Below are 27,425 nucleotides of genomic sequence, written 5' to 3'. Positions count from 1 at the left end.
AATAGTTTAAAATTATTTTTGCAGTGAAGCATAAAAACTTTCAAAAACGTTAAAGATAACTGATAGATTTACAAGGTTAATTGTGGAAAATACATCACAGTCTGAGGAAAAAAGGCCCATTGAAATTGTTAGGAATGAAAATGAAGACTACTTAAAGCAAAAAAAAAAAAAAGCTTACGAGTTAACACCTCTGTTATGACCACACAAGATAACCACACAGAAAACACTGAACAAGTTTGATATCACGAGACAAGGCAATAAAATAGCCGGACAAATAATTTATTTCTGAGATCTCAAAGTCTCTGATATGATGGGAACAAGATTTGTTTAGGAAGAGTAGAGAACAACTACACATTCTCACGACTCGGGTCCTCCTCAGAGTTCACATGCTCAGGCTTTAAAAGTACTGTATGAGTCGACAGGACAGAGTAAAATCATTAAATAAAGAATTCGACACGTCCACAGGACAAAAACAAACCAGCAAAGCGAACTACAAATACACTTCACCCATTACTACAGGACAGAATCTGGATCTACATGACCCATTTTTTTTTTGTTAGCAAAGACATTCAGAAAAAGTTTTATACTGAAGTTTCATCTTTACTTGTGTGAAAAAAAAAAACTTTCAAAACCACTTAAATGGGGGAAAAAAGGGGATTTTACAATCACTTTCTTGCAAACAAAAATGAATTTATGATACATTATATCATGCTTGAGGAAATAGAGCGATTTCTTTTAATGAAATTTAGAAAAACCATTTACAAAAGAAAATACTATTTCCTAAAGTAACTACAACCCCAAATGAATAACTTCTACAATTACAGTTGTACATTTCTCTTATATACAAATTTAATGGCACACCATTTCAGTATCAGTAGATTACATTTAAAACTAACTCCACAAATGACTCACGATGGGAGGGTTTCATCTTTTTTGCACTTCTGCTTAACTGTTAAACTGCCAAATGGGTCACTGAAAAATGCATTCAAAAACAAATTCTCCAAATGCTTCCATTTGCTTCCAGAACAACAGAAACGGCAAAGCCACCGTGTGAAAATGAAAAACATTCAATCACTCAACCCAGCCCGGATGTTTTGCTCCATTGTCTGGAAGCTGTGAAAATAACAGTTGTACGCATGTATTTAGGTTGACAAACACAGGCAGTTTAGTTTCTCTGTAGTGTTCAAATCAAGGATTTAGTGGTTACCAACAGCTGCAATATTAAATCCCATCTGCATGAGTTGTGTACAGCAACCATAACATCATTTTAACAGAGAACGAAGTGCTAAGCTCTGTGAAAAATACATTTCCTCCACCTATTTGAAAATCAAGAAAAGGCAATTCCTGAAAAATTAAATATGCAGATTCAGAACAAAGCCCAAAATGATATTCAGCCCCTTTAAAGTGCAGTTGCACCGCTATTAAAACTCCAGAAGAGGCGGCTGTCAGTTTGCCGGTCAAGCGTTTTGCCGCAAATCTTATGTACATACTTACATACAAATAAAACGAAAGCAAAAAAAAAATAAGTTAAATTCTCACACACAATACCTGTTGGCAAGCTGAGATTGTAAATCAAAGGACGCGCCTGTAGTTCTCCTGTTTACAGCGGTTTTCTTTTCAAAGCGTTTTACAAAGAGTTACAATATTGAGGGACTAAAAACAAAAAAAAAAAAAAAAAAAAAAATTCAAGATTCTCCTCTGACGTTGTTCGCTTTGATACAGATCTATACATGTCTCATCTATTTATAGCAGCTTTATAGCACAGTTTCTCCATGCCCTTAGGGTCTGTCCCATCCTGGGCCGTTTTTCTTTAAATGTAACAGGACAATTTGTGAGTAGAACAGAAGCCATGTTTGGAAGGCATTGGAAAAGAAAGTAAAAATGAGTGGACGAGGGCCTGAGAAGATGCCCCAATCCTCCTCCGATGTCCGTGATCACTTAGGGGAAAGGTCCTGGAGGGGTGTGAGGGGAGAGTTACTGGAGGAGGGCGACACTCCTTCCATCTTGGCTGGCGAATCTGAGGATGAGCCAACGCTACTAAGACTCCCATCCAAAAAATCTGGAGACAGACTGGTGGAGAGACACAGATATAGAAGCGTTATAGACAGGCCTTTTTTTTTTTTTTTTTTTTTTTTTGCAAAAAAAAAAAAAATCCATTTAAAGGCATTGTAGGTAAAAAATTTATAAACAACTTTCTTCCAAATTTGTTTAAACTTTCTATATATATCAATGCATAATTAAAATGTAAGTACTCTGATAAAAAGAGTATAAAAATCGAGTGACTCTAGACCGTTTAATCTGTACTAAACACAGCTCATTATTTCCATTCGGGACGAAACATAGGATTGGCTTAGGCGACTGTCACTCTCTCGCAACCATGGCAACCACCCTTTTGCCACACATGACCTGCCCACTTGCGTGCGCACGTTTGATTTGAGGAATTCAAGAGGCATGGATCCTAGGAATACCAAAACAATGGCAGAGAAACAGCAAGCAAAATTCACAGTACCGGCCTATGCAGTTAGTGAAGGCAAACCAGGCAAAAAAGGAAGACAGTAACAGTACAAGAAAAGGCAATGAACAAAAAGTCTTTGGATAAAAGAAATAAAACGCGAGTTAATATCGGCGTGGCTTTCCAGCGATGGCGAGAACTGAGGGAACTCAAAGGGCTGAAAAGTGACTCCTTGATGGCTTTATTTCTGCTGGACAGGTAAATCTTTCTTTTTGTATTTTGATCATACATATTTTTTTGTTTATTTTTTCATGAAGCATGTGTCATTAGCACACGTAGCTGCGTAATATAGCTAACATAACATTACTTAGCGAGCCGTAGTAGAGACGATAAATAATCTATAGGCCTAGCTCAAGATGATAGCTATAGACCAATTTGGTGTTTGCAAACAGCGATGACGTTTTTTATGGGCGGAGCCTACCTGGTTGCAGAAAATGACAGTTGAGCAGTAGCAGTCTATGGAAGCCACGAAATAAAAGAATAAAAAAAAAGTTAATTTCGAGTTTATGTCTCACAATTCTGACTTTTATTTCTCGCAAACCTGAGTTTATATCTCACATTTCTTACAAAGAAAAACAGAATTGTGAGATATGCTCGTTATCCTGTAACTCGTTATACTCGTTTTCTGAATTGCAATTTATCCCGCAATTCTGACTTTTTTCCCCTCAGAATTGTGAAATAAACTCACAATTGCGAGTTATAATGGCCGAACTGGGAGTCAAACACGCAAATGCAAGAAAAAAGTCAGAATTGTGAAATAAAAATTTTATAGACTATGTTTAAAAGTTATCTATGTAAAATGTTATAGGTTTAAATATTATTTCATGCTGTAACTGCTATGTATGCATGTCCTCTGAACTGCATATGTGAATATTATGTAGACTTACTGTTTTCAAATTCCTGCTTTAATAGTAGACTAAACCTTGCAGGTGTCATCAGTGCAGTCTGTGAAACGTCTCCATTTAGCTTCAAAGGACGTTTTCAACGATGGTTCTTTAAAAATGAAGACTATATTTTTTTTTGCATTCCGATTCCAACATCCAGAGGCACAACAAAACATTTTTCTCTTATTCTGTGGATTTTGCACATTTTCCTCCAATTGCTACCGCTATTTTTCTGCAACCACTATGCGCGCGCAGCTGCAAGTGACGTAATTGTGACGTCTGCTCTAAAGAGGTCTATAGTGTTAAATTGTGCATAATTTTGCTTTAGATAACTAAATGCATGTTTAACAGATAGTAGGCCTAACGTTACTCCGCATCTAGGAACTTTTCTTAGAACTATATTTACCCTCCGTCTAACTCTTTTACCATGTTCACCTGTAAGTTTACCTGCACGTTTTTTTTCGCCTTTGTTTTGTTTTTATATTCTCTACCTATGTTTACTGATGTCTTTATCTTGTATCTGTGTGTGTCGTACACTTTGTTGTATGTGTGTGTTATTTTGTGTCTGCAATGCAGTTGTGAGTTGATATTTGAGTGCATGTTACTCTGTTTATCTGTAATCAAGACATTTTATAAATGTGATGTAATTGTGTTGACTCATCTTCATCACAGTGTAAATGATGGTAATGGAAAAACGTGTATCATGCAACCTGTTTTTAGCTTTGCCTTATAGATAACTAGCTCGTTAGCGAATCAAAAAAAATATATATTTTAAACTTTACCAATATCAATATGCTAGCTTGATAGTGAGTACTAAAATACATCTTGTTTGTTATGTTCATAATTATAAAGTTATTTTTATTACATGTGATTCTGACATGATGTCACTACATGCACTGTGCTCCTTCCTCTCCGCTCGTCTCAGGTAAATAATGCGTCTTCCAGCTCAGTGGTCGGAGTCGCGCGTTCATGTGTTTTGGGGGCGTGGCTTTGGAAGGAGCCCAGAAGGGAGGGGGTGGAGTGAATGGAAATAATGAGCTGTCTTTAAAACAGTCGTGAGAGGTCTACAGACACTCGATTTTTATACTTTCTTTTCAGAGTACTTTACATTTTAATTATGTATTGATATATAAATAAAGTTTAAACAAATTTTGAAAAAAAGTTTTTTATAATTTTTTACCTACCCTGCCTTTAAGTCACAATAATATTTTTTGAATGGACTGAGCAGAAAATAAATGTCACTGAAATTACTTCTGTGAGAATGTTAAATAACACTGATTTTAGCACTGTTGAGGTTGAGTCAGTTGACACTTGATAGTAATTTTAATGTCATGGCAATATTCAATAGCAAATAATACACTACTACACACTTTTAAATGGAGAATTAGCAATACAAATACATTTAATTGAATCAATAACATGCAGCCTTAATAGTATTTTACAATATTTTAAGTAAATAATGCTTCAAGTTTCCAACTTGAAGGGGGTTTACCCCAATCTTCAGTTCATATTTCAACAAAATTGCTTTTAAACAGGCAAGGAAAATGACTCTGGACCCATCCTGTGCTTTATCCTAAATCTGAACTACTTCAATTTGGTTGACGGTTCCATACTGCAAGGTTTAGATCATACTCAATGGGTTTTCTTATCAACCTATTGCTACTAAACTATTATACTTATAGAAACATTACTATTGTAATAAAATTAAAAAAAATTTAAATAAAAATTTCTTTAAAATAGTAAAATGACAGCTTTTTTTAGTCCATTGCAATGGTTATAACTGTAAATCGGATTCAAACTTGCATTTAAATACGGTTGTCAATCTAGGAACTTTGCAATGTGTAGTTAGCAGCATGAAAAATATATATTATTTACAGAAAGCGAGCAAAGATCGCTGCATTATAAATCATTGAAGCAGTCAAATTACACCCTGAGGTACATAAAGCTGTGAAAACTGCTGTTATAATCAATGAAGCTATCTGAACTGAGCAATGAATCTTGACATTGTTTATATTTTGTTGGTTATAAACGAAAGGATTCGCACGAATTTTCGCAACAAAAACTTCACCGTTTTGAGTGGATTGACCACCTTAAACATCTGATTAGCCACTGCGTTTACGCTCTCAACCAATATGTTGGCTACAAAATTCAATGCTGCAAAAACACGTTGTAAATAGAAACCTTTGACGCTCTTCACAAAGCGCTTAAACACTCACAGGAGCATTTAAAACAGCAGGCTATCAGCGGGTCCTGATACTTTAAATGCAGAAAAAACCCTGGTTCATAACCTAACATCCAAATACACACTTACATAAATTTACAATAAAAAGACAGTAACAGCCTTCTGCAATAACTCACCAAGTGTTAAGTTCAGGCAAGTGGGACACTTCTGTGGACAACATGTTGGTGGTTCCCTGAAAGAGTCTCTTGGGTTGGCTTTCTGTCTCCATTTCACCTGAGCATTCACAGAAAACAAGGTTTATAGGTGTCCCACAAAGTTAAACATTATGAAAGCAAAAGTGTTATGAGCGCTCCCTTACCTTTGCGTTTGAGGTTGCCCATAATGCTGGGCCTGATGCAGTTGATCGGGCTCTGACTCCTCCTGTTGGGCAAACTTTTGATGAGCGTGATATCAGCTACTCGCCTTTAAGTATTCTATACGATTATGCCTAATATCGGCGGGATGACTGAACAGAACTCACCTGAAGCGGCGTGTTGGGCTGGGAACAGGGCTGGGCGTCAGACCGTTACTGCTCACCAGGATTTGAAGAGATGGAGAGAAACACTGCTGCTCATTGGAAAGAGAGAAAGCGCAAGTCAGTCAAAGCATTAAGCCTTAAAAATGCTACAGCCTATTTTAGGAAATATATCTTTTTTTTTTTGGACAAAAAAAAGGGAGGAGATACCTTCTTTCCTATCCCTCTGGTGGGTGAAGGAGCAGGAGACACCGGTACAAAATCAATCCGCTTTGGAGATGACGATGAAGATTTCTCAAGATCATTATCACTCTATAGAATCAAAAACACAATATAAATCACTTACAACATGACAGTATTATTACTGCTAATTGACCACTTCGTTACTAATGCAGTGTTGGAGTTTTATACTACCAATCCAGTCTGTTCTTGAGAGACTGGTGGCCCTGTTGACTCCATAAGCTTTTATCTAGCATGCTTCCATTTTCTCTTCCACAGTCCCATCAATAAGGGAAAGAGGAAGTGTAGCAACAATGCTACTGCATGCATCAAACTATCTGCATAAGAACACCATCTTAGTTATTTTCAGCAAAATTGTTATAGCCATTTGTGTAGATTCATGTTTAGCCTAAATTATCTACTTTGCAATAGTATTGAAATACACACTGCTGTTTAAAACAGTGCTGTCAAATCGATTAGTCAAATCTAACAAGTCTGTGTTTACATAATTTCTGTGTATATTTTAAATGTATCTCTCTGCGTGTATACACATTTATACGTGTGTGTATACACAATATATATAAATAGAATATATACACAATATGTAAACAAACTTATGTTAGAATCAATTAACTGAATGACCCGATTAATTTGACAGCACTAGTTTAAGTCCTTAAGATTAATGACTGCTGAAAATTCAGCTTTGCCAACACATGAATAAATTATATTTTAAAATATATTAAAATAGAAAAAGAAAAGAGTTCCAAATATTAATACATTTCTATTTTTTTTTTAAACAAATAGTGATCAGCGTAAATAAGTACACTCCCTTTGAAAAGTAACATTTTAAACAATATCTTAATGAACAAAAAAAATTTCCAAAATGTTGACGAGATTAAGTTTTATATAATATCGGTTTAACTTATAAAAGTAAGGTTAATAATATAACTTAGAGAACAAAATTTTCAGTTTTACTCAAATTAGGGTGATGCAAAAATGAGTACACCCCACTGAAAGTCTCTGGAGCTAAGCTACATTTTAGACTACAAATGTCTAATTTAACAAGAATTCAACGACAGGTGAGTCTAATTATTCATTACACAGGTGTCCAGCAGACAGTTGACTATAAAAGGGTGTTAAAACCCCTTCCCATTTCATGCTGTCAGCAATGGCACCACATGGAAGAGAAATGTCACAAGACCTGAGAAAGAAAATAATTTCTTTACACCAGAAAGGTGAAGGCTACAAGAAGATCAGCAAAGCTTTACTTATCAGTCAGAATACTGTAGCAAAAGTGGTACAAGTTTTAAAAAAAGATGGAACTGCAACCATCTCAAAGAGACGTCCAGGTCATCCACGGAAGTTAACACCTCGACAGGAGCGTTTTCTGATGAGAAGGGTTGAAGAAAATCGGCATGCAAGTTCACTGCAGTTATCTAAAGTAGAAAGCCAAACTGGGGTGACCATTTCCCGTGACACAATGTGGCGTACGCTGCAGAGGAATGGCATGCATGGGTCCAAAGAAGCCTCTCCTAAAGCCCAGGTGCACAAAAAAAAAAAAAAAAAAAAAAAAAAAAAAAAAAAAAGCCCACCTAGAGTTTGCCAGGGCCCATGCTGACAAAGATGAAGACTACTGGGACTCTATACTCTGGAGTGATGAGACCAAGATAAATGTTTTTGGAACTGATGGCTTCAAAACTGTATGGCGTCGCAAAGGTGAGGAATACAAAGAAAAATGCATGGTGCCTACAGTGAAATATGGTGGTGGCAGTGTCCTTATGTGGGGCTGCATGAGCGCTGCTGGTGTCAGGGAGCTGCGTTTCATTGATGGCATCATGAATTCACAGATGTACTGCTCTATACTGAAAGAGACGATGCTACCATCACTCCATGCCCTTGGTCGTCATGCACTTTTCCAACATGATAATGATCCTAAACACACATCTAAGGCCACTGTTGGATTTCTGAAGAACAGGGTGAAAGTGATTCAGTGGCCAAGTATGTCTCCTGATATTAACCCAATCGAACACCTATGGGGAATACTGAAGAGACAAGTTGAGCATCTCTCCATCCAGCATCCGGTCTCTAAAGAGGTCATTCTTGAAGAATGGAAAAAGATAGATATTGCAAAATGTTGCCAACTTGTTCATTCCATGCCTAGAAGACTTGGTGCGGTCATTAAAAATCATGGAGGCCATACAAAGTACTAGATGTAGTAGTTTTTGTACTCATTTTTGAATCACCCTAATTTGAGAAACTGAAAAATGTGTAATCTAAGTTATATTATTAACCTTACTTTCATGTTATAAGTTAAACAGATGTAATATTAAACAGTCTTGTCAACATTTTGGAAATAGTGTGTGTTCATTGAGGTATTGTTTAAAATGCTACTTTTCAAAGGGGGTGTACTCATTTATTCTGAGCACTGTATATGCAGCCTTGGTAAGCCAAAGAGACTTTTTCAAAATGTGTGTGTATAAATAAATAAATAAATAAAAAAAAAACTAAAATGCTCTTACCAGACTAAGACTCTCCTCCCAAGACTGGCTCATCTGCATGGCTGCCTGCACCTCCCTAGATCAATCAAGGAAATAAATACAGAGGAAAAAATTGAGAGGCGTCTAAAAAAATACTGACATTTTCCCCTCTATACAATGACCAGAGCAGAGAAGTTTAATAAAATCCCTTATTTGACTGTACACAGGATAATGAATGTTATGAACACTGGAATCAAACAAAACCTGCTGTCAACAACTGATAAATGAGAAACCAATGCCTTGGGGGTTCAGCAGATGTGAGCTCTTACCGTTCATGAGCAGTTTCACGGTTCATCACATCAACACCCTCTTCCTACAAACAAGCATATAAGAAACCAAATATGAGGAAATAATCACCAACACTGACTTTCTACACATCTATAAATCTATATGTTGAAGTGCAGTACTGCCAACCAATCTAATCCTGAAAGACTGGTGGTTTGCGAAAACTCCAAAATCTAATTTTAGCATGTACTTTTAAAGACACACTCCCATATGCACACACATAAGAGTGGTGAGTCTGACATGCTATTAAGATCATAGACTATGAAATATGTTCAAGTCATGTGTCATGGTATGTCGATGCAAACTTTGTACCTGTTTGATTTTCTGCAGTCTTGTGCTAGGAACACGTACTGGCGAAGATGGAACCTAAAAAGCATAAAACATCCAATAAGCAAATTGCATTAAAACAAAACATTAAATTTACACATCGACACATTCTGAAACATGCTACATACCACATTAGGTCGAACAACTGTAGTACTGTTTCTTCTGCTGCGGAGAACCTCTCTCTGGAACACCTGTGAAGCATCACTGGAGAAAGAGTACACCTTTTCAACATCATGTACTAAAAACTATTCATTTAAACACTGAAGTCAATGAAATGGAAGTAGCGACGGAGCTTTTCTTCCATGTTGTGATGTACTTCTGTGTGTATTAAGAAAATGTTGGGCAGGGACCTGGTTCTATGCATCGTGATTGAATTGAAGGCCTTTATGGTCATTGTATTTTCTGCACACAACAAAATTAGGCATTAGGATTGAGATGTGAGCTCTGCACTCAAAACGCAGATGAAATAGGCGCACTAAATGATTGGAGAAGTCCTGCATACGCCACCAGTTTCACTGGAAGGTCTAGTGGAAGGTGACATTTTGATTAAACATTACAAGGTTAAAACATTTAAGTCAGCAGGAAATGACCAGAGTTATATTAAAAACATCCTGGCTTGTTCAAGCTTTATAATGGGAGTGATTGGAGTTTTTAAAGTCCAGAAAAGTGCGTCCACCTATCATAAAACATACTTCATGCAGCTCCGGGGGGTTAGGCCTTCTGAACCGAATCAATGCGTTTGCATAAGACATTCTTTTTTTAAAACATGACATACTACGCATTATAACGTAGGACATAGCGTAGTATGTCATGACGTAGTGTAGAACGTCTGTGTCCTACATCATTGTGTATTAAAGCACAATGAATGCATATGGCTGTCGTGCTGGAAGCTCATTTCACTTTATAAAGTTTTAAATAAGTATATTTGTCTTACACAGATGCATCAATTCACTTCAGAAGGCCTTTATTAACCCCCTGGAGCCACGTGGAGTGATTTATGATTGATGCATGCACTTTTTTGGACTGCAAAACTCATCCTCCAAACACTCCCATTATAAAGCTTGGATGAGCCAGGATATTTTTAAAATAACTGTGTTTGGCTGCAAGAATAAAGTCATATACACCTAGGATGACTTGAGGGTGAGTAAATTAAGGGGTAATTTTCATATCCCTTTAAGACACATACGAGTGAAACAGCTTCACAAACTAGAAAAAAAGAAGAAAAAAATAAAGAGGGTGGGACTTGATTTTGTCCATCGGAAATTGATTGGAGCATTGGATTGTGGTGGTTTGTTATTACTTTAAAAAAAAAAAAAAAAAAAAAAAAAAAGATCATGCGTGGATGAATTGTTAAGATCTAAAACATTTATATAGATAGCATGGATTTATTTCAACGCCATTGCAATAGTCATCATTGACAACTAATGTGTGAGTTTTATACTACCATCGCAGTCTGTTCTTGAAAGACTGCTGGCCCTGATGACTCAAAGCATGTTAATCTAGCATGGCTGCATGACTTTACTCCCTACCAGTGAGAGAGCATCCACAACAGTCATGCATGGGGTCTCTCAAAAGCATTTGTAATGCTTCCATCTGGAAGGTTTAAGGTCCCAAATTTTCTTAAAAATGTATATAAACACTCCTGTATACCAGTGACAGTTTGAATAATAGGGTAAGCAACTCTATGTGAGAATAACTTACTTTATGCATCTGTATAATTGTGTTTTTATGAGAAGCCAAAGGAGTATTTCTGCATTAGTGGACAATTTCCAACTAACTAAAAGTGTGTAGGAACTCACCAAGGCTGGGAACATACCCATAATGCCCCAAAATCCATGTTCCCAAAACCCATCTTAAGCTGGAAGCTGTGGTTTCCAAAAACCAGTTTGACCACTTTAAACTGGTATGGCTAGTTTGGACCAATTAAAAACCAGTCTTCTACCAGCTTAAGCTGGCTCTTTCAGCATGGTCAAATAGGCAGCTCACCAGGTTGAGAGCCACTTCCGACATGTTCATGTACGAGGTCACATGTTCATTATAAGGTCCAGCAGATGAACATAACATACCAACATAAGACAGTAACTGCTCTAAACACAATAATAGATGAAATCAATCCTCACCCTAGGCCGTTTATCATGGGTTCGCTGTTAGACCGTCTCAAGTGCCCATCGCTCTGAACAAGTGTGGATGGGATGTCCAGATCCAGCTCCATCTTCTCTTGCGACATGATTCCTTGATTGTTCATCGTTATTGTCTTTACGTATGCCACAAAAAGCACGTAGGTTGCAAAGCTACATCGTTGAAACGGACGAATCAGCTCAATCTCTCAGTTTACTATGTGCATTTTGCAGCCTATTTAGAAAGACAGGGGTTTGTGTCGTTGTTGTTGTTAAGGGTCAATGTAGGTCTCGATCAATCTCTAAAGAAATGATCCGTGGGTTTCTGCAAACCAACATTCTGCTTGTTCGACCTGCACCGAGTATCTTCCAAGAAAACTCTCCACTTCTGGTCCAAACTTGTAGATCCAGCGGCTGGTTAGCTGCGAGCTAATATGTGAAAGGGGTTTGGCCCATGCACACTATTCCTGTGCTGTTAGCTTAGCTTGATACCGGACAAGCACCACAACCTAAGCAGCTCCAGTCAAGTTTAGGAGTATAGGATGCATGAAAAGGCAACATTCAAAGCAGCAAAGCATGAAGGTTAAGTCATTAAACCGTGAGCGCAATAATACCAAAAGCTGAAGGCACAACAATGTTCAGCTGGCCATCATCATGTTGCTAACTAGCTTGCTGTCCGTGATGGGTTGCTATGCAAACGCATGTAAATCACTAGACAAGCGCGCGGTTCCTCTCTAACATCTTCTATTTGCCAATTTGGCGTGTCAGTATCTAGTTGGATGAGTTTGTAACTTAGTTGCGTCAATCATAGGTTAGCATACGCTGTTTATCTATTTTCTGGACGCCGCAGCGTACCCACAGCTCAGACAAGAGTCCCGCCCCTTCTGTTCCTACCGTTCTGACCGACGGCATCGTGAACCAATCAGAAACTCGATGGCCACCGGCGTGCCTTTTTGAATGGCAACCGTTCAGGGAATTAGCCAATGAAATCACATTTCCTGGAGACGTTTTCTTGGTACGTCCCCCGCGCACGTATTTAACGCATGCGCACTCTTTTTGTTGCTTTGAAAAACTAAAATTTAAACTTTTTTTTTTTAATTAAGAGAGATTTTGTGAGATTACTTGTGAAATGCTTATATCACAGTTTAACATTATGAATTTGAAATATGTTGGATATTTGAAATGTACAATTCTACTGTAAATTTGGAATTTATGGCAGTGTATAAAATTGGTCTTACTTTCAGCTTGTCGAGCAAATTCAGTTTGCAAGTTTACTAAACAGCTAGAATGCTTCAAAATAGCTTTTGATTTTTAAAATAGTAAACTGAAGTGATGACGCCTGACCATATTTGCCTCAGTATGATTTACACCAGTGCATCACTGTTGGCCTTGGTGTTTTTTTTATCTACCAAGATAATCACACAAACCAACATTTTATCTCCTTTTTATAGTTTTACATTGGATTTCTCAGAGATGTGTTGCTTCTGAGAAAGAAAAAAGTTGCTTATACTCAGAGTAGATAGATTACTTATGAAAATTACATGACAAATAATATAATAATTTTTGGTAATGTACTCTGACTACTTTTGGATTACATTTAGATTACTTTTGTGCTAATCCTTATTTGATGTCACACATATTGTAGGATAATCTTGTACTATTTTGACAGATACAAAGAAAAAAATATATTCCAAAAAATATATTCTATTCACCAACAAAAGCCTCAACAGATTCTTTTTAAAGTGCAATGCATGGACAGTTAATACTTCAAAATACTAACACTAATGTATCTGTTAGTGTTTGCTGATAGTAACACTGAAAACAAAATCACATCTTATGATTTTAAAACATATTTACTTAAAAATAAGTAAATTTAGAAAACAGCAACATTACAAACACAAATATTGAAATTCACAGCAATATCACTGCTACATCAAATATTTCATCTGTATTTCATATTATTATTTCATACATATTTCATACATATTTTCCCCTCACCGCCGGAAAAACTTGCAGAATCACAAACGTATATAAGCGTCAGGTTTATTATGAAAAAAATATAAACGTTAAAAAAAAAAAGAAAAATTAGGAGAATCAATGAATTGTGAACAACTTACTGCCATTGTGTAAATAATATCATGTAATCCATAAAAAAGTAACTGTAGTCTGAGTATTTTAAAAAGTAGTTTACTCTAATTGCAAGTACTTGATTTTTGGAATCTGATTACATAATCCAGATTACATGTAATCCGTTACTACCCAGCTCTGTTTATACGTTCTTGAATGTCATTAAAGTAAAATAAGAGAAACTTTTAATCGTAAAGATCGTTAAATCGTAAACTTAATCGTAATCACAAATATAGCACAGATGGAACAATAACATGGAGTTGTCAAGAAAAAAAAATCCCAAAAAAGTCCTTTAATTTAAGATAAAGTTAAGGACAGTTAAAGACAAAGGCCCGGTTTCACAGACAGGGCTTAGCCTAAATCAGGATTAGGCCTTAGTTCAATTAGGATATTTAAGTAGCTTTCATAAAAGTAAGAAAAAAACATCACTGGTGTGCATCTTGAGACAAAACAATGGCACTGCCATATTTTAAGATATGTCAGCACAAGTTGCTTTCAGTTAAAACAGCTCAAACATGCATTTTAGTCTAGGACTAACTTAAGCCTTGTCTGTACTTAAGTTTTACTTAATTAATTTCTACATGACTTCCGTCAAAACATGTCCTACATATTCCACTTCAGTGTGTGATGACACTCTCCACCCCAAACCCAATTTTGCATAAAATAGCTTTCCACAGAAGTTGAACACACCAGCAATGAGCAACACTAGAGTCACATGTTTCTTTACAGCTCACTGCAAGGCCTCTGTCTGGCTGCAGACAATGTCTCTTTCTCTTCTTCTAATGAGAGACACAAGATTTTCAGCCAGGCGACTGCAAGGTCATTAAACAGGTCAGGTGATGGTAACTTCGGCTGACTTTTGTAGAAATAAATCACCTCTATTAAAATAATAATAATTATAATAAACTTGTTAGGAAGAGAGTAGTTTAGATAGTGAAGAGCTTAAAGAGCAAATAAGCAGGAAGGAGACAACAATGGCTGCTGTACCAAATGTTTATGGAAACAATTATGAGGTTGAATTATAAGGGTTTTATTAGAATATACTCCATTCAAACCAGAAACTTTGCTTGTTGAGAGAACAAGCTGGCTGCTTCAAAATGCATGACAACATCCTGAGGGGATATAGTGTGCCTAAGTAGTAAACGTGCCACGACACTGCAGTTGCACTCCTCCTCCGTTACTCTATGGGGGATGTTGTACAGCTCACGCTCCCACAAAGCTTTGCAGGAGACCATACAATGAAATTTGGTGCGTTTTTTTACATTTCGGCGCCATTTTCGATTGGACCCGAGGTAAGTTTGGATTTTTTGAGGAATTATTTTTCAGGATTTTTTCTTCCTTGTTCTCACGCTGTCAAGTTGTGTGCTGTTCATTAATTTCTGAAGCGCATGACCTTCCGAAAGAGACGGAGGTGTTTAACGCGCCTCTTGGCGCTGGGTCGCCTTCACTACTTTTGAGCCTTTGTTTGGAAACGGTGCTGTAGTTGTGCGCGCGGAGAAAAGTATCACAACTTTGTCTGCTACCTTTGATCATAATGTGGAAGTTGTCTCATTTTGAGTCGTGTCAATGAAAAGTTGACGTTTTAAACGTTTGTTTGTGTTTAACTCGCATTTCTCAATGTATCTTTACAACCAACATCCTCTTTTATTATTAGTACGAATATGCCTATTTAGGGAACCTGTGTAGTCGCAACTGAGGAAACACCCCACGGTCTGTTGATATGCACAGTTTTCGAAGGAGGCTGGAAACTAACATTTACTTTGGAAGCATATATTTGTAGTTTTTAATTTTTTTGACTCTCCTCACTTCAACCGGAGGCTATTTCTGTTGCTATATACAATTGTAAAAGTGCTGAGTAGGCAGTAGTTAACTACACCCTGTATGTGGCATCCAGCTGAATGTGCGTGTTTTTCTTACTACCTCAGCATGGCCTGTACAAAATATTAAATACAAATGTCGATATGTGTTATATTATTCTTTTGACTGGCCTTAAATGTACTGATGATTTAGTTTAACAAGCATGTAAGTGTATTCAGCTTGTTTTTTCTTCTTCAATGTAGCCAAAAGTTTTCTATAAATATTTGTGTACTTGCATTTTTTATTTTTAATGTACATATTTTTTTTTTATATTTTTAAGAACAAGTAAGGACACCAGACCATGACATGTTGTTTTGAGGATATGTCTGGTCATGTCTGCCTGGCAAGGGCTCTTATTTTTTGTACTTCATTAGTTGCTAATCAACAACTAGGCATACAAACAGCATACAACACCAGCTCTTAGAAATGACAATTTCCTATCATTTAAATACAGATTTATGCTTATTAATACTAAACTCTAAAATACTTAAAGAGTTGTATACTTGTAAATCTGGTGTGTATGCATTTGCAGGTTGCACTTCATGTTTATAATGGTGTGTAGAACTATTTTTTTATTATCTTTGTTTTGAATTTACATTGGATATAAAATTGAGGCCTGTTTTGCACCCTATTGTTTCTCTCAGACCCATCAGGGGGCGCTCGTCCTCTTAATGACATTTGGAACCAACAAATATTTCCATTATAACTATAATATTCCATAATTACATAGACATATGCATTGTGATTACTTATATGTAAAACAAAATTAAATTCTAAATATATTCGCGTTTCATGTAATGCAAGAATTAGAATTGCAAGTTGCTTTGAGAATATGGTCATCACACTGTTTACCAGAATAGCACGCTGAAAACAAGTTTGGTTTTGTTGGTGATCATCAGGACTGTTTCTCTGTGTTCCACCAGCAACATTTCAGTAACCCAGCACAAGAGACCACCAGATCTGAAGGGAATGTACTATAGCAGCACATAAATACTGGAGGTGAATGTGGTGTTATCCAGTATTACTGTTCTGCTGTAGTACGACCTGTCAGCACTTACAGACTCCAAAGAGCCACAGCAGATCCTTTCCCCAGAGCTCAACATACCCATGCATTTATGTGATGGAAAAACACTACCTGTTTGTACTGTAGATGAACAATGCCATGAAATAAAATAAGCAGTGATCAAAATGATGCCTGGCTATTCACAAGTTATTTCTGAGAATATTTCAAGATTTCTCAATTTTGTAATCTGCTTCCTTTTTTTGTTTTTAAAGAAATCTCTTTGCATTTCACATCTGCTCTTGTTTCTTAATCTATTTTTTTTGCACTGTATACTGTTAAATTACTTCCTTTCCTCTGTAGAAAGCTGCTTTGGATAAAAGCATCTGGTAAAGGCATAAATGTAAATGTTAAAATGTAGTTTTGAACAAAAGAAGAAAGAAAGTAGGGGATAGGCCTGCACTGGTATTAACTATAACACCGTGGAACACCTTTTTAATATTATTTTATGACATTCATTAAATGTAGAACAATTTTATGCTACTAATTATTACTAAAACAGCAGTATACTACATGATAATGTGACCTGTTCAACAATATTGGTCGTGACTTTGGCAGGATAAGTGAAGTTAGGAGAACACTCAAAACCTTTGAATAATTTAATCAGAAAGTTTAAGATTAACAGGTGGCTGAACAATGGTGAGGTCGCTTTAACTTTTTTTTTTCCCTCCATCAGGTTCATTTCATTTTCATACTGTATTTATATGGTAGCATAACTGGTTGTACAAATTGACCATCTAAGGCACCATAAGATATTTTGGTAACACTTTACAATAAGGTTTCATTTGTTAACATTAGTTAACTACTTTAGTTAACATGAACTAAGAATGAACAGCATTTATTCATCTTAATGTTACATTATTAAAATTAAATGCATCTGTTAAACATTAGTTAATGAACTCTGAACGAACATGAACAAAAAAAACCAACTATTTTTTATTAACTAATCTTAACAGATTAATAAATGTAACAAATGTAATGCTCATTGTTAATTAATACATTAACTAGGGTTAACAAATGAAACCTTATTGTAAAGTGTTACCGATTTCCCCCGCCCCATTTCATTTCAATCCCATTATTATAATTAGGAACCAACATTACAGTAATTAGACAAAAAATAAATATCTTGACAGGCAAAATTATACAATTACAAATAAACAATAAAAACAAGGAGGTGATGTTTGGCTTTGAAATGTCAATAAGTTTAAAATGTGATTGGAAAATCAGCTTGCCCTGATGCGAAAGTACATTCGTAAGTAAAAGCATTCATTTAATATAGTCTCAATACTCACTGATTTTAATCATTGATAACAGGGTTCATATTACAGTTTTACACTGCAAATAGTCTTTGGGAAACATGAATGTTTTCCTTTTGCCATCTGAGCAAATCAAATTCACATTGTATTTTATAATGGCATAGCAAATCAATATTCTGTTTAATTCATCTAGTCTTTAAACACCTACCTATAATGACTAGCACACATCTTTATAATAAATTAAAGGGACTCTTATACTAATGGTTGTTTAAAACCCCCATTGTAACAGAGCAGCAGTCTAAGGGACCATTTTCAGAGACTGAACTGCAAATGTTTGTGGTTGCTAAAGTGTGGGGGTGAATGTGAAGGCATAAGCTAATGTAAATGTAAGGTGCATTGACAGCACACACCTCACCAGAGACCCTGAGTGCAGGACCTGCTAACCCGCGGTGAGCTGCGCTACTGAAAAAATACAAAATGGATATAAAATGAAAAACAACCATTAAAAAACAAATGATACACAGCTAGAGGGGGAAGTTCAGGCCTTCTCATGCTTTGTACTTCTCCTTTCCTGTTTCACTGATGACACAGATGTGCTGCAAGTCAGAATGAGAGAAGAAGTTAGCAGAAATTGCAGCACAATTAAACAGATGTGTGTTATAATGGGCAACTATTTGCAATTTAAATGATGAAGATAATCTAAATGGTTAAATGTTGCTACACTAAACTAAACTATTTTCACTTAGAAATTGCTGGTAAATTTAACAAACAATCACAAAGAAACAGCAAGAAACATTGAATTAAGCATGACATTTGAATGTAAAAAGAAAAGTATTTTCTTGTAAAACACTCCAATAATCTGCTTTATCTTGTTTTACGGTTACATTTTTAGTGTACTTACATTTAAATCCCTAAAGTACTCATTGTAGTCAAGTGCATATCCAACCACAAATTTGTCAGGAACTTCAAATCCTACAACTAGGAATAAAGGAGAAAAAAACAATGATAAAGTTTGTTGAACTGGCAACTTCTTGTACTTCAATACAGAAAAGTGTGCAACCTTGTGGTCAGCAGACAGCATTGCACTATAATGGCCTTAAAGGTTTAGTTCACCCAAAAATGAAAATTATCCCATTTACTCACCCTCAAGCCATCCTAGGTGTATATGACTATCTTCTTTCAGACGAACACAATCAGTGATATATTTAAAAACATCTTTGCTCCTCCAAGCATTATAATGGTAGTGAATGGGGGGCCACAAAAAAAAAAAAAAAAAAAGTATCTATCCATCATAAAAGTATTCCATACGGCTCCAGGGGGTTAATAAAGGCCTTCTGAACCGAAGCGATGGGGTTTTGTGAGAAAAATATCCATTATTAACTGTAATAACTAGCTTCTGGCAGAAGACCGTACGCTTTGGTTTGTGGTGGAAGAGGAACCTCTGACCCGCCGTGCTGATTGACGTAATGACGAACGTGGAAGCGCAAAGGATAGAGCAAAACAAAACACCGGTCACGAATTAGAAGTCTAAAACAAGAATTTTTAAAGAGAAATATCTGCGGATTTTCATAGAAGAGGAGCTTGAGTTTGTTGCACAGCCCTATTTGTTTAAACCGAGAGAGGCGTCTAAGCTTACACTACTCCTTCATCCTACGTCATACATTGCGTCAGGAGTGGCGCAAGTTGACTTTCACAGTATGTGTACGATTGTCTGCTGGAAGCTAGTTATTTGAATTTATAAAGTTTTAAATATGGATATTTTTCTTACAAAAACGCATCGCCTCGCTTCAGAAGGCCTTTATTAACCCCTGGACCCGTATGGATTATTTTTTAATAATGGATGGATAATTTTTTTTTTTTTTTAAAGGATATTTTTAAAGATATCTCCGATTATGTTTGTCTGAAGAAGATTACACCTAGGATGGCTTAAGGGTGAGTAAATAATGGGATAATTTTCATTTTTGGGTAACCTATCCCTTTAACAGATCAATAGGAGGAATTAATGTGGTCAAAATAATTTACTTGATTCTCTTATTTAAAAAAAAAAAAAATCAATGAGCTTTAGTCTTTTAAGGCCGTTTGTGCAACCCTACAATATCAACTGCATGTATCCATTATATAAACTATAACTATATTGAAGCCATTTAGAATTGCTTGCCAAAAAAGGCTGGAAAGCTTTTTCAGTAATCCACTCACAGTCTGGTCTGTAGCCAACACTCCTTGGTGTCCTCTTCACAAGCAAACTGCAAAGAAAACAAATGATGGGAATATGTGAAGTATATGGGACCGTAAAGCTTATAAACTCAAAAGCAGGTAGTCGTTTCTGGCATTTGTTGGACTCGTAATCAATAACAGACAAGGGAGTTGCTACACAGAGCTTAGCAATATTTACATACAGCTAACAAAGACTGATGCAATAGACCTTATTCAGGGCAGAACCATGACAGGTATAAAAAGTGAAGCTGTGAGGGATAGACTTAACCGTGTTTTCAATGGGATCCGCTGCAAAAACCTGTATAAAGCTCCTAGATCACTTATTATTTTCCATAACTCATGTTGTCTGGAGATTTCTGGTCTACTGAAATTTCTTGGAAAGATATTTTTGCAGCGTTTCAACAATCCAACAACACATTAAATAATAGTACAACCCACTGAAGAAAATATTGTCTATCCCCCACAGCCTCACTTTCGTTCCTGTTAAGAAACAAAGATGGCGTTGCTGTGAATAAGGTCTACAAGACGAACAATCAGAGACTCACTGCATTTTTAATCATTATATTCATCTGTACCTGGCCACTTTGACCATTTTTGGATTATATTGCTTGAGAAGTTCTAGAAGGGTCTTCATCGTCTTCCCAGTATCAATGATGTCCTAATGAATAGAGTAAAGATTACACTAACACTTTTAGCATTTGCTGGATAATACAAGTTTTTTTAAATATATGTATGTAAAAATAAATTCAAAAATACCTCAACAATCAAGACGTTCTTTGGTGTCAAAAAGAATGTCAAGAGAAAAGGAGAAACAGTTAACACATTTTGATATGTCAAAGACTGCAAAAACAATATTTCATCAGCCACAATGTAATTCATGCATTTTGCTTCTATGACTAAGACATGCATTTTTTTTCTCTCTATTTTCATACACCACCATTCAAAAGTTTGGGGTCGGTAATATTTTTTGTTTTTGAAAGAAGTCTCTTATGATCACCAAGGATGCATTTACTTCATCAAAATACAGTAATACTGTGAAATATTATTACTAAATTAATATATATATAAATATGTTTTAAAATGTAATTAAATGATTTTGGGCAAAGAAACATTTATTATTATTATAAATGATAAAAACAGCTTTGCTGCTTAATATTTTTGAGGAAACCTGATATATTTATTGTCAGTATCCTTGAATATGAATATAAAGTTCAAAAGAATGGCATTTAGGTCTGTTATGGACAGCATCTGTGGCATGGTTCAAAATTCATTTTGAAATGTAACAAATAAAATTTGACACTATCATAAAGAATATTTTGATATAGTGAGGATTGTTTTTATTCACAGGAAGATACTTACCTTTCCTGTGAGTGTGGACAGATCATCTCCGCCAATCACTTTGATGTCACCTGTGGATTGGTCGTTCTGTAATATTTAAAGAAGGCGTTCAGTCATTTATGTGTTCTAGTTACTAAAGTAACAAACACTCAATTTTGAACACTCAAAGTTTATATTGCAAAGGGTCAGTTTTCATTCATGTTGTCATAACGTAATACCCATGCTGACAATAAACAAAAGGGAGTGCGTAACATAGACAGGCCTGGTTGAATCTTTCATTAAGGATGAATGATTCATATCCGTACTTGGTAACTCTTGAGGCGGATGAAGTCCACTGTCATAGGAATGGAACGATCACTGTTGCGATTGAGGGCTTTGATGTAATCTAGAAGGTCAGCAAAAAACTTGTAGCCCCCTTTGAGCACACACAGAGCCACGATATGGTGGCCACCCATGTCCTTCAAGATATCTCTGGCCAGACGTTCAGTTCTGTAGGAGTCCAGAGTGACTAGTCAGCTCCGCCAACACGCAATTTCAGCAAACTTCAGGTTGTATATTATTTGTAATTTGCAGGTTCATTAGGCAAGACATCTTGGCTAAGAAGTAACTTTGTTTGATGTGCCTCGTACCTGTCCATGATGAGTCCATGCGGAATATACACTCGCTCCAGGTCAGACGCATAATGTTTTGGTATACAGAAGAGGTCCAGGTCATAACCTTGCTCTTCATCACTGATCTAAAATACACAAATGACATCATTTGATCATATCATACCTGATAGGGCAAAGAACAGTGAGCAGTCTGTTTGATAGATAACATTTTATCTAGCAGACAGCAGGATAAACCTTAAATAGGGCAGTAGGTGAAAGGTGATCTTCAACCTTATATCCCATTGCCTAACTCTCCTGCTCTCAAGACACCTGGTGATAACATGACATCATTTATCTGTAACATTTGAGATTATGTTCTCACCAGATTGACTTTAAAAAAGTGCATATATTATCTAACTGACAGTTTCTTAAGCAGATACCCAAGAAGTAACATTCTTAGACTAAACTTAATAGCCAAAATTTAATAAACTTAAAATAAATAGTTATTCAATCTTAATCTATAAATACATACATATATATACACATACATATATATACATATACACATATATATACATATACACATATATATATACATATACATATATATATACACACATATATATATATATATATACACACATATATATATACACACATATATATATACACACACATATATATATACACACACATATATATATACACACACATACATATATATATATATATATATATATATATATACATATATATATATGTATATATACATATATATATATATGTATATATATATATATGTATATATATATATATGTATATATATATATATATATATATATATATATATATATATATATATATATATATATATATATATATATATATACACACATATATATACATACATATATACATACAGTACAGTCCAAAAGTTTGGAACCACTAAGATTTTTAATGTTTTTAAAAGAAGTTTCGTCTGCTCACCAAGGCTACATTTATTTAATTAAAAATACAGTAAAAAACAGTAATATTGTGAAATATTATTACAATTTAAAATAACTGTGTACTATTTAAATATATTTGACAAAGTAATTTATTCCTGTGATGCAAAGCTGAATTTTCAGCATCGTTACTCCAGTCTTCAGTGTCACATGATCCTTCAGAAATCATTCTAATATGCTGATTTGCTGCTCAAAAAACATTTATGATTATTTTCAATGTTGAAAACAGTTGTGTATTTTTTTTTCAGGATTCCTTGATGAATAGAAAGTTCAAAAGAACAGCCTTTATCTGAAATACAAAGCTTCTGTAGCATTATACACTACCGTTCAAAAGTTTGGGGTCAGTAAGAATTGTTTTTTTTATTTTTTTGAAAAGAAATTAAAGAAATTAGTACTTTTATTCAGCAAGGATGCATTAAATCAATCAAAAGTGGCAGTAAAGACATTTATAATGTTCAGCTTTGCCATCACAGGAATAAATTACTTTGTGAAATATATTCAAATAGAAAACAGTTATTTTAAATTGTAATAATATTTCACAATATTACTGTTTTTACTGTATTTTTAATTAAATAAATGTAGCCTTGGTGAGCAGACGAAACTTCTTTTAAAAACATTAAAAATCTTAGTGGTTCCAAACTTTTGGACTGTACTGATATATATATATAATATGTGTGTGTGTATATATATACATTTTATATATTATATACATTTTATATATTATATACATTTTACTCTATGCCAGAACTAGAGTGCATAGAATCCCATTTCATCTAGAAAGACAAGCTAAGATCATACATCTAATCTCTTATCCAATGCTTTTTGTGCAAAATGTTTATGTAAAAGAAGACAGCCTAAAAGAAAGCCTTGCATTCCTAAACACAATGATGTCCCCTTCAAATTATACTATAATCATATATAATAGTATCTTTTAAATCTGTGATTCTCAACCTTTTTGACTCCAGACAATACTGGAAGGCCCTTCTGTCTAGACTGATATGTATCTCTGGTACTTCTGCTGTAATAAAAATGAACAAACTCAAAATGTAATGTCTTTTTAATTTATTTTTTTTATTAAGGATAATGTTAATATAACTAAAATTAAAATTATTTTAAAGACTTGTCGAGGCCCCCCTTGTTGAGAACAACTGTTCTGAATGAAGAATGTAAACAGCATTCAAACCAATACTGAAAAAGTATAACCCACCCTGCCTGTGGACCTGAGAAGAACCTTGATTGAACCTTGAAATCTTTCAAAACAGCAATTTCCAATCAAGGTTCTTCGCGGGTGCACCGGCAGGGTGGGTTATACTTTTTCATATGTTATATGTGTGTTATATGTGTGGTGTGTGTGTATAATATAATATAATATAATATAATATAATTTAAAAAGGACATATGTAACTGTTCTTCACTGTAGAGGCAAAGCAGAAGCTGATAAATTTCCAGGGAAACAGAAGTAGACTAGCTTGTTCTTTGTTTGTTCTTCCAATAAGCCTTATCACATTGTCCTTGAAGGAGATTCAGACAAATAATGTGCAACTCTCAGCAGAGGCTCCTCTGGGAGCTTCCCATACGCCTGCTTACTGCTGGTGCCAGTACCTTGAGATTCAAACCCCAAAGCACAATCCACATCAATAGACATGGCTATGATAAGACATGGATTTTAAAGCTTAGTATGCAATGGCTGCAAGCCAAAGTTTAGTTTCTCATACTGCTGCTGGAGCACACATTACACAAGTCAGTGTTCTGTCAGATTTAGTGAGCTGTATTTCACTTCACACAAGTGAAATTCCTGCTTCAGACTCACATGCATGTCACATGTCTTTCCTTGGCTTTATCAGAACATTGAGTCAACTTTCTACATTAAAGGGGTGGGGGGGTGTCTAATGCCATTTCATGCATTCTGACTTATTTACACTGTTAAAGAGTTGGGTTCTCATGCTAAACATGCCAAAGTTTTAAAACACGAGTTGGACGTATAACAGAGTATTTCTGAGCCAAAAATACTCTTCCGATTCCTCACAAACTTTGCACTTTTTTTTTTTTGAGTATGGCCCTTATGGCTATTATGTAATAAAGGGCTGAATTCCTTTTATGGGCACTTCTCCCGGAAGAGCGTGCACGCGCGCACACATCGACCAGAGCATGAACACGCCCATCAGCGCGCTTCGTTCGGCAGCGCTGCACAGGACATGCTCGAGAAAGATTTGTCACTTTGTTTTTAGACCACGAAATGCCACCAAAGAAGTGTGTTTTTGGTTGTGAGGGAAAGATAACCTTGCTTCCCAAAGAACCCAGTGTTAAGTTGAGCTGAGAGATTTGTGCTCACGCATTACATTGATGCACTCTCGAAATTTGTCAATGAAAATAACCATAGAAACCGTCTTACATTAAAAATTTAAATAAGTATAAAGTTGTGTCTGAAAGTTGCAATCACATTTTTATTGGTTAAAACGAATGGAGAATATCTCATGTTTTCCGTGGCTGCCCGAGCCCTCAGGATCAGCGCTAATGGTTTTATAAACAAGGCCCAGTTTGATGCTGGATTTAACTGAAAGATGGAGTGGCCACAGCAGTAATGATCCCGGTCATGAGTCGGAACCGCAGGTGGTGAGTAAAACTGCATTAAATGTCTGTTTTGTTGGCAATAGGCGCCTAAGTGATGAATTCATACATAATGAACGTAATGAATTCATAAATTCATTATTCATCATTCATTATATGCTACATTCATTATAGTGATTCAAAACTTATCCAGGGATAATGCGATTGTGTGCGTTTACATACATTTGTTTAGCTGACCATTGATAGCTTGCAGACGATCTCTACGCAAAAGCTGCGCGTGCTCCGCTCACACGGCACGCCTCCGGGCGCTCGGCTGTTTTCGGAAAGACTCTGTACAGCGCATGTATCTTTTATAAATATGATACAACTAAACACTTTTCGGAGATATGAAGGACGCACTAATACACTATAGGTACTCAAGATTAACATGAGACTGGCATTAACTGTGTGTGTGATCCAAGAAAGTAAAGGTATACGAAACGACATGAGTGTGAGGTCAAAACTGACTGCCTTTTTTTTTTTCTTCTTTTTTAGTGGACTGTCCCTTTAAGAGTTTACCACACCTTTTTGATTCATTAATAAAACCCAATCACGAATTAAGAAGTGCGGGATGGGTCTGTCTAAAATTATATCCTCAGGATAATATCTTAATTTAGGGCAGAGGAAGATGATAATTAATTCCCTTGGGTATTCTTGAACAGAGCTGTGTGTCATTGCTATTAGCACAGTGCTCACAAAGACCCGTTACATTTATTATCACTTTATTACAAACAGAAACTAATTACGCTTTTCGACCTGAACGTGATACAAGTACATTCACGATTTCATCCTATCATCAAGGCATAAGATAATCCCTAAAACCAAAATACAACCGAGCACGTGCAGCGTTTCTCGCGCGAAATTCTTGCTTATTTTCCACGGGTCAATACGTGCAGAAATGAATGGGCTGCATCACATGTGCCATGCGTGAAACGCGTGCTTTTCCTCCAGGCCCCTAGACTTCACGAAAATATTTATGAATCATTAAATGCATTCGTGTATGCAATGCAGAATAATTTCTAGAAATATAGGGAATATAGGATAGGAAGATAATATAATTTTAGCTCCAAAACACACTTCTGAATTATGTGCTTGTGTACAGTGACTAACCAAGTGTCGCGCTACGGTGTAAATGATTGAAGGCATGAGAGTGTGTACAGCAACTCTTACCACGATACAGGAGCTGGCAGACGCCATGACCGTCCCGACTGAGTTCGTGCAAATGTCGTTGATTATGATGCCGGGCGTAACTGTAGTCCTTCCTATTCTCAGTTTCACCTTTAAAGGACTGAACAAACACAATTTCTATCTTCCGGACATTACACCGTGGTGATTTAGCATTAGAGGAGGAATAGAGCCTGTCGACCAATCAGCGTTTAGCAGTGAGAACGCGCACAGATCACCTTCTTTCTTAAAGAGACAGACTCAAATTATTTCTGCATATGGGCAAAAACATTACAGGATTAGTTCACTTTCAAATTAAAATTTCCTGATAATTTACTCACCCCCATGTCATCCAAGATGTTCAGTCGAAAAGAAATTAAGCTTTTTGATGAAAAGATTCCAGGATTTTTCTCCTTATAGTGGACTTCAATGGAGCCCAAACGGTTGAAGGTCAAAATTACAGTTTCATTGCAGCTTCAAAACGTTCTACACGATCCCAGACGAGGAATAAGGGTCTTATCTAGAGAAACCTTCGCTCATTTTCTAAAAAAAAATAATAATAATAAAAAATACTCATCTTGAACAAAGACTATAGAATAACACAAGACGTGTCACTCGTATTGTTTTGAAT

The 27,425-nt window shown here is 35.8% G+C and overlaps 2 protein-coding genes, 1 long non-coding RNA gene and 2 other non-coding genes across 6 annotated transcripts; 1 reads left to right on the top strand and 4 right to left on the bottom strand.

Moving 5' to 3' along the window:
* Positions 1 to 263: 263 nt before the first annotated feature.
* On the bottom strand, positions 264 to 12,509 carry pabir2 (PABIR family member 2). 2 transcript variants are annotated; one of them, XM_048176459.1, is made up of 10 exons: positions 11,581 to 12,509; positions 9,589 to 9,664; positions 9,446 to 9,499; positions 9,118 to 9,161; positions 8,831 to 8,885; positions 6,303 to 6,404; positions 6,099 to 6,184; positions 5,937 to 6,010; positions 5,755 to 5,851; positions 264 to 2,070 (listed from the first exon to the last, which is right to left on the bottom strand). In XM_048176459.1, the coding sequence occupies exons 1-10, from the start codon at positions 11,703 to 11,705 to the stop codon at positions 1,935 to 1,937; spliced, it is 849 nt and encodes a 282-aa protein (XP_048032416.1). In that variant the 5' UTR covers positions 11,706 to 12,509; the 3' UTR covers positions 264 to 1,934. The 2 variants fall into 2 exon arrangements, with proteins under 2 accessions (XP_048032416.1, XP_048032417.1); XM_048176460.1 differs by having other exon boundaries at positions 5,937 to 5,998; positions 11,581 to 12,507.
* On the bottom strand, positions 6,485 to 6,641 carry LOC125259502. Its single transcript, XR_007182842.1, has one exon. It is a non-coding gene; the product is annotated as a small nucleolar RNA U109 (small nucleolar RNA).
* Positions 10,883 to 11,020, bottom strand: LOC125259503. The gene has a single exon (XR_007182843.1). It is a non-coding gene; the product is annotated as a small nucleolar RNA U109 (small nucleolar RNA).
* Positions 12,510 to 14,892: 2,383 nt separating the features above from the next.
* Positions 14,893 to 16,753, top strand: LOC125259139. The gene is made up of 2 exons (XR_007182731.1): positions 14,893 to 14,996; positions 16,485 to 16,753. It is a non-coding gene; the product is annotated as an uncharacterized LOC125259139 (long non-coding RNA).
* A 453-nt stretch (positions 16,754 to 17,206) lies between these two features.
* Positions 17,207 to 26,995, bottom strand: hprt1 (hypoxanthine phosphoribosyltransferase 1). Its single transcript, XM_048176542.1, has 9 exons — positions 26,801 to 26,995; positions 22,059 to 22,165; positions 21,735 to 21,918; positions 21,451 to 21,516; positions 20,848 to 20,865; positions 20,667 to 20,749; positions 20,074 to 20,120; positions 18,779 to 18,855; positions 17,207 to 18,473 (listed from the first exon to the last, which is right to left on the bottom strand). The coding sequence occupies exons 1-9, from the start codon at positions 26,825 to 26,827 to the stop codon at positions 18,426 to 18,428; spliced, it is 657 nt and encodes a 218-aa protein (XP_048032499.1). The 5' UTR covers positions 26,828 to 26,995; the 3' UTR covers positions 17,207 to 18,425.
* Between the last annotated feature and the right edge of the window lie 430 nt (positions 26,996 to 27,425).

The sequence above is a fragment of the Megalobrama amblycephala genome, linkage group LG23 (assembly GCF_018812025.1).
Source record: "Megalobrama amblycephala isolate DHTTF-2021 linkage group LG23, ASM1881202v1, whole genome shotgun sequence".
NCBI lineage: Eukaryota > Metazoa > Chordata > Actinopteri > Cypriniformes > Xenocyprididae > Megalobrama > Megalobrama amblycephala.
The sequence above is the reverse complement of the archived record's forward strand: the minus strand, read 5'-3'. Positions and strand labels throughout refer to the sequence as shown.

What these genes read in the sequence shown, in the direction of transcription:
- pabir2 (XM_048176459.1), bottom strand. Translation starts at nt 11,705, where the DNA reads ATGAACAATCAAGGAATCATGTCGCAAGAGAAGATGGAGCTGGATCTG. An exon ending in CCCATGATAAACGGCCTAGG is followed by an intron (nt 9,665 to 11,580) that starts GTGAGGATTGAT and finishes CTCTTTCTCCAG; the next exon opens with TGATGCTTCACAGGTGTTCC. An exon ending in TTGCCTGAACTTAACACTTG is followed by an intron (nt 2,071 to 5,754) that starts GTGAGTTATTGC and finishes TCTCTCCACCAG; the next exon opens with TCTGTCTCCAGATTTTTTGG.
- hprt1 (XM_048176542.1), bottom strand. Translation starts at nt 26,827, where the DNA reads ATGGCGTCTGCCAGCTCCTGTATCGTG. An exon ending in CTGCCAGCTCCTGTATCGTG is followed by an intron (nt 22,166 to 26,800) that starts GTAAGAGTTGCT and finishes TGTGTATTTTAG; the next exon opens with ATCAGTGATGAAGAGCAAGG. An exon ending in TGTTGGCTACAGACCAGACT is followed by an intron (nt 18,856 to 20,073) that starts GTGAGTGGATTA and finishes CTTTATTCCTAG; the next exon opens with TTGTAGGATTTGAAGTTCCT.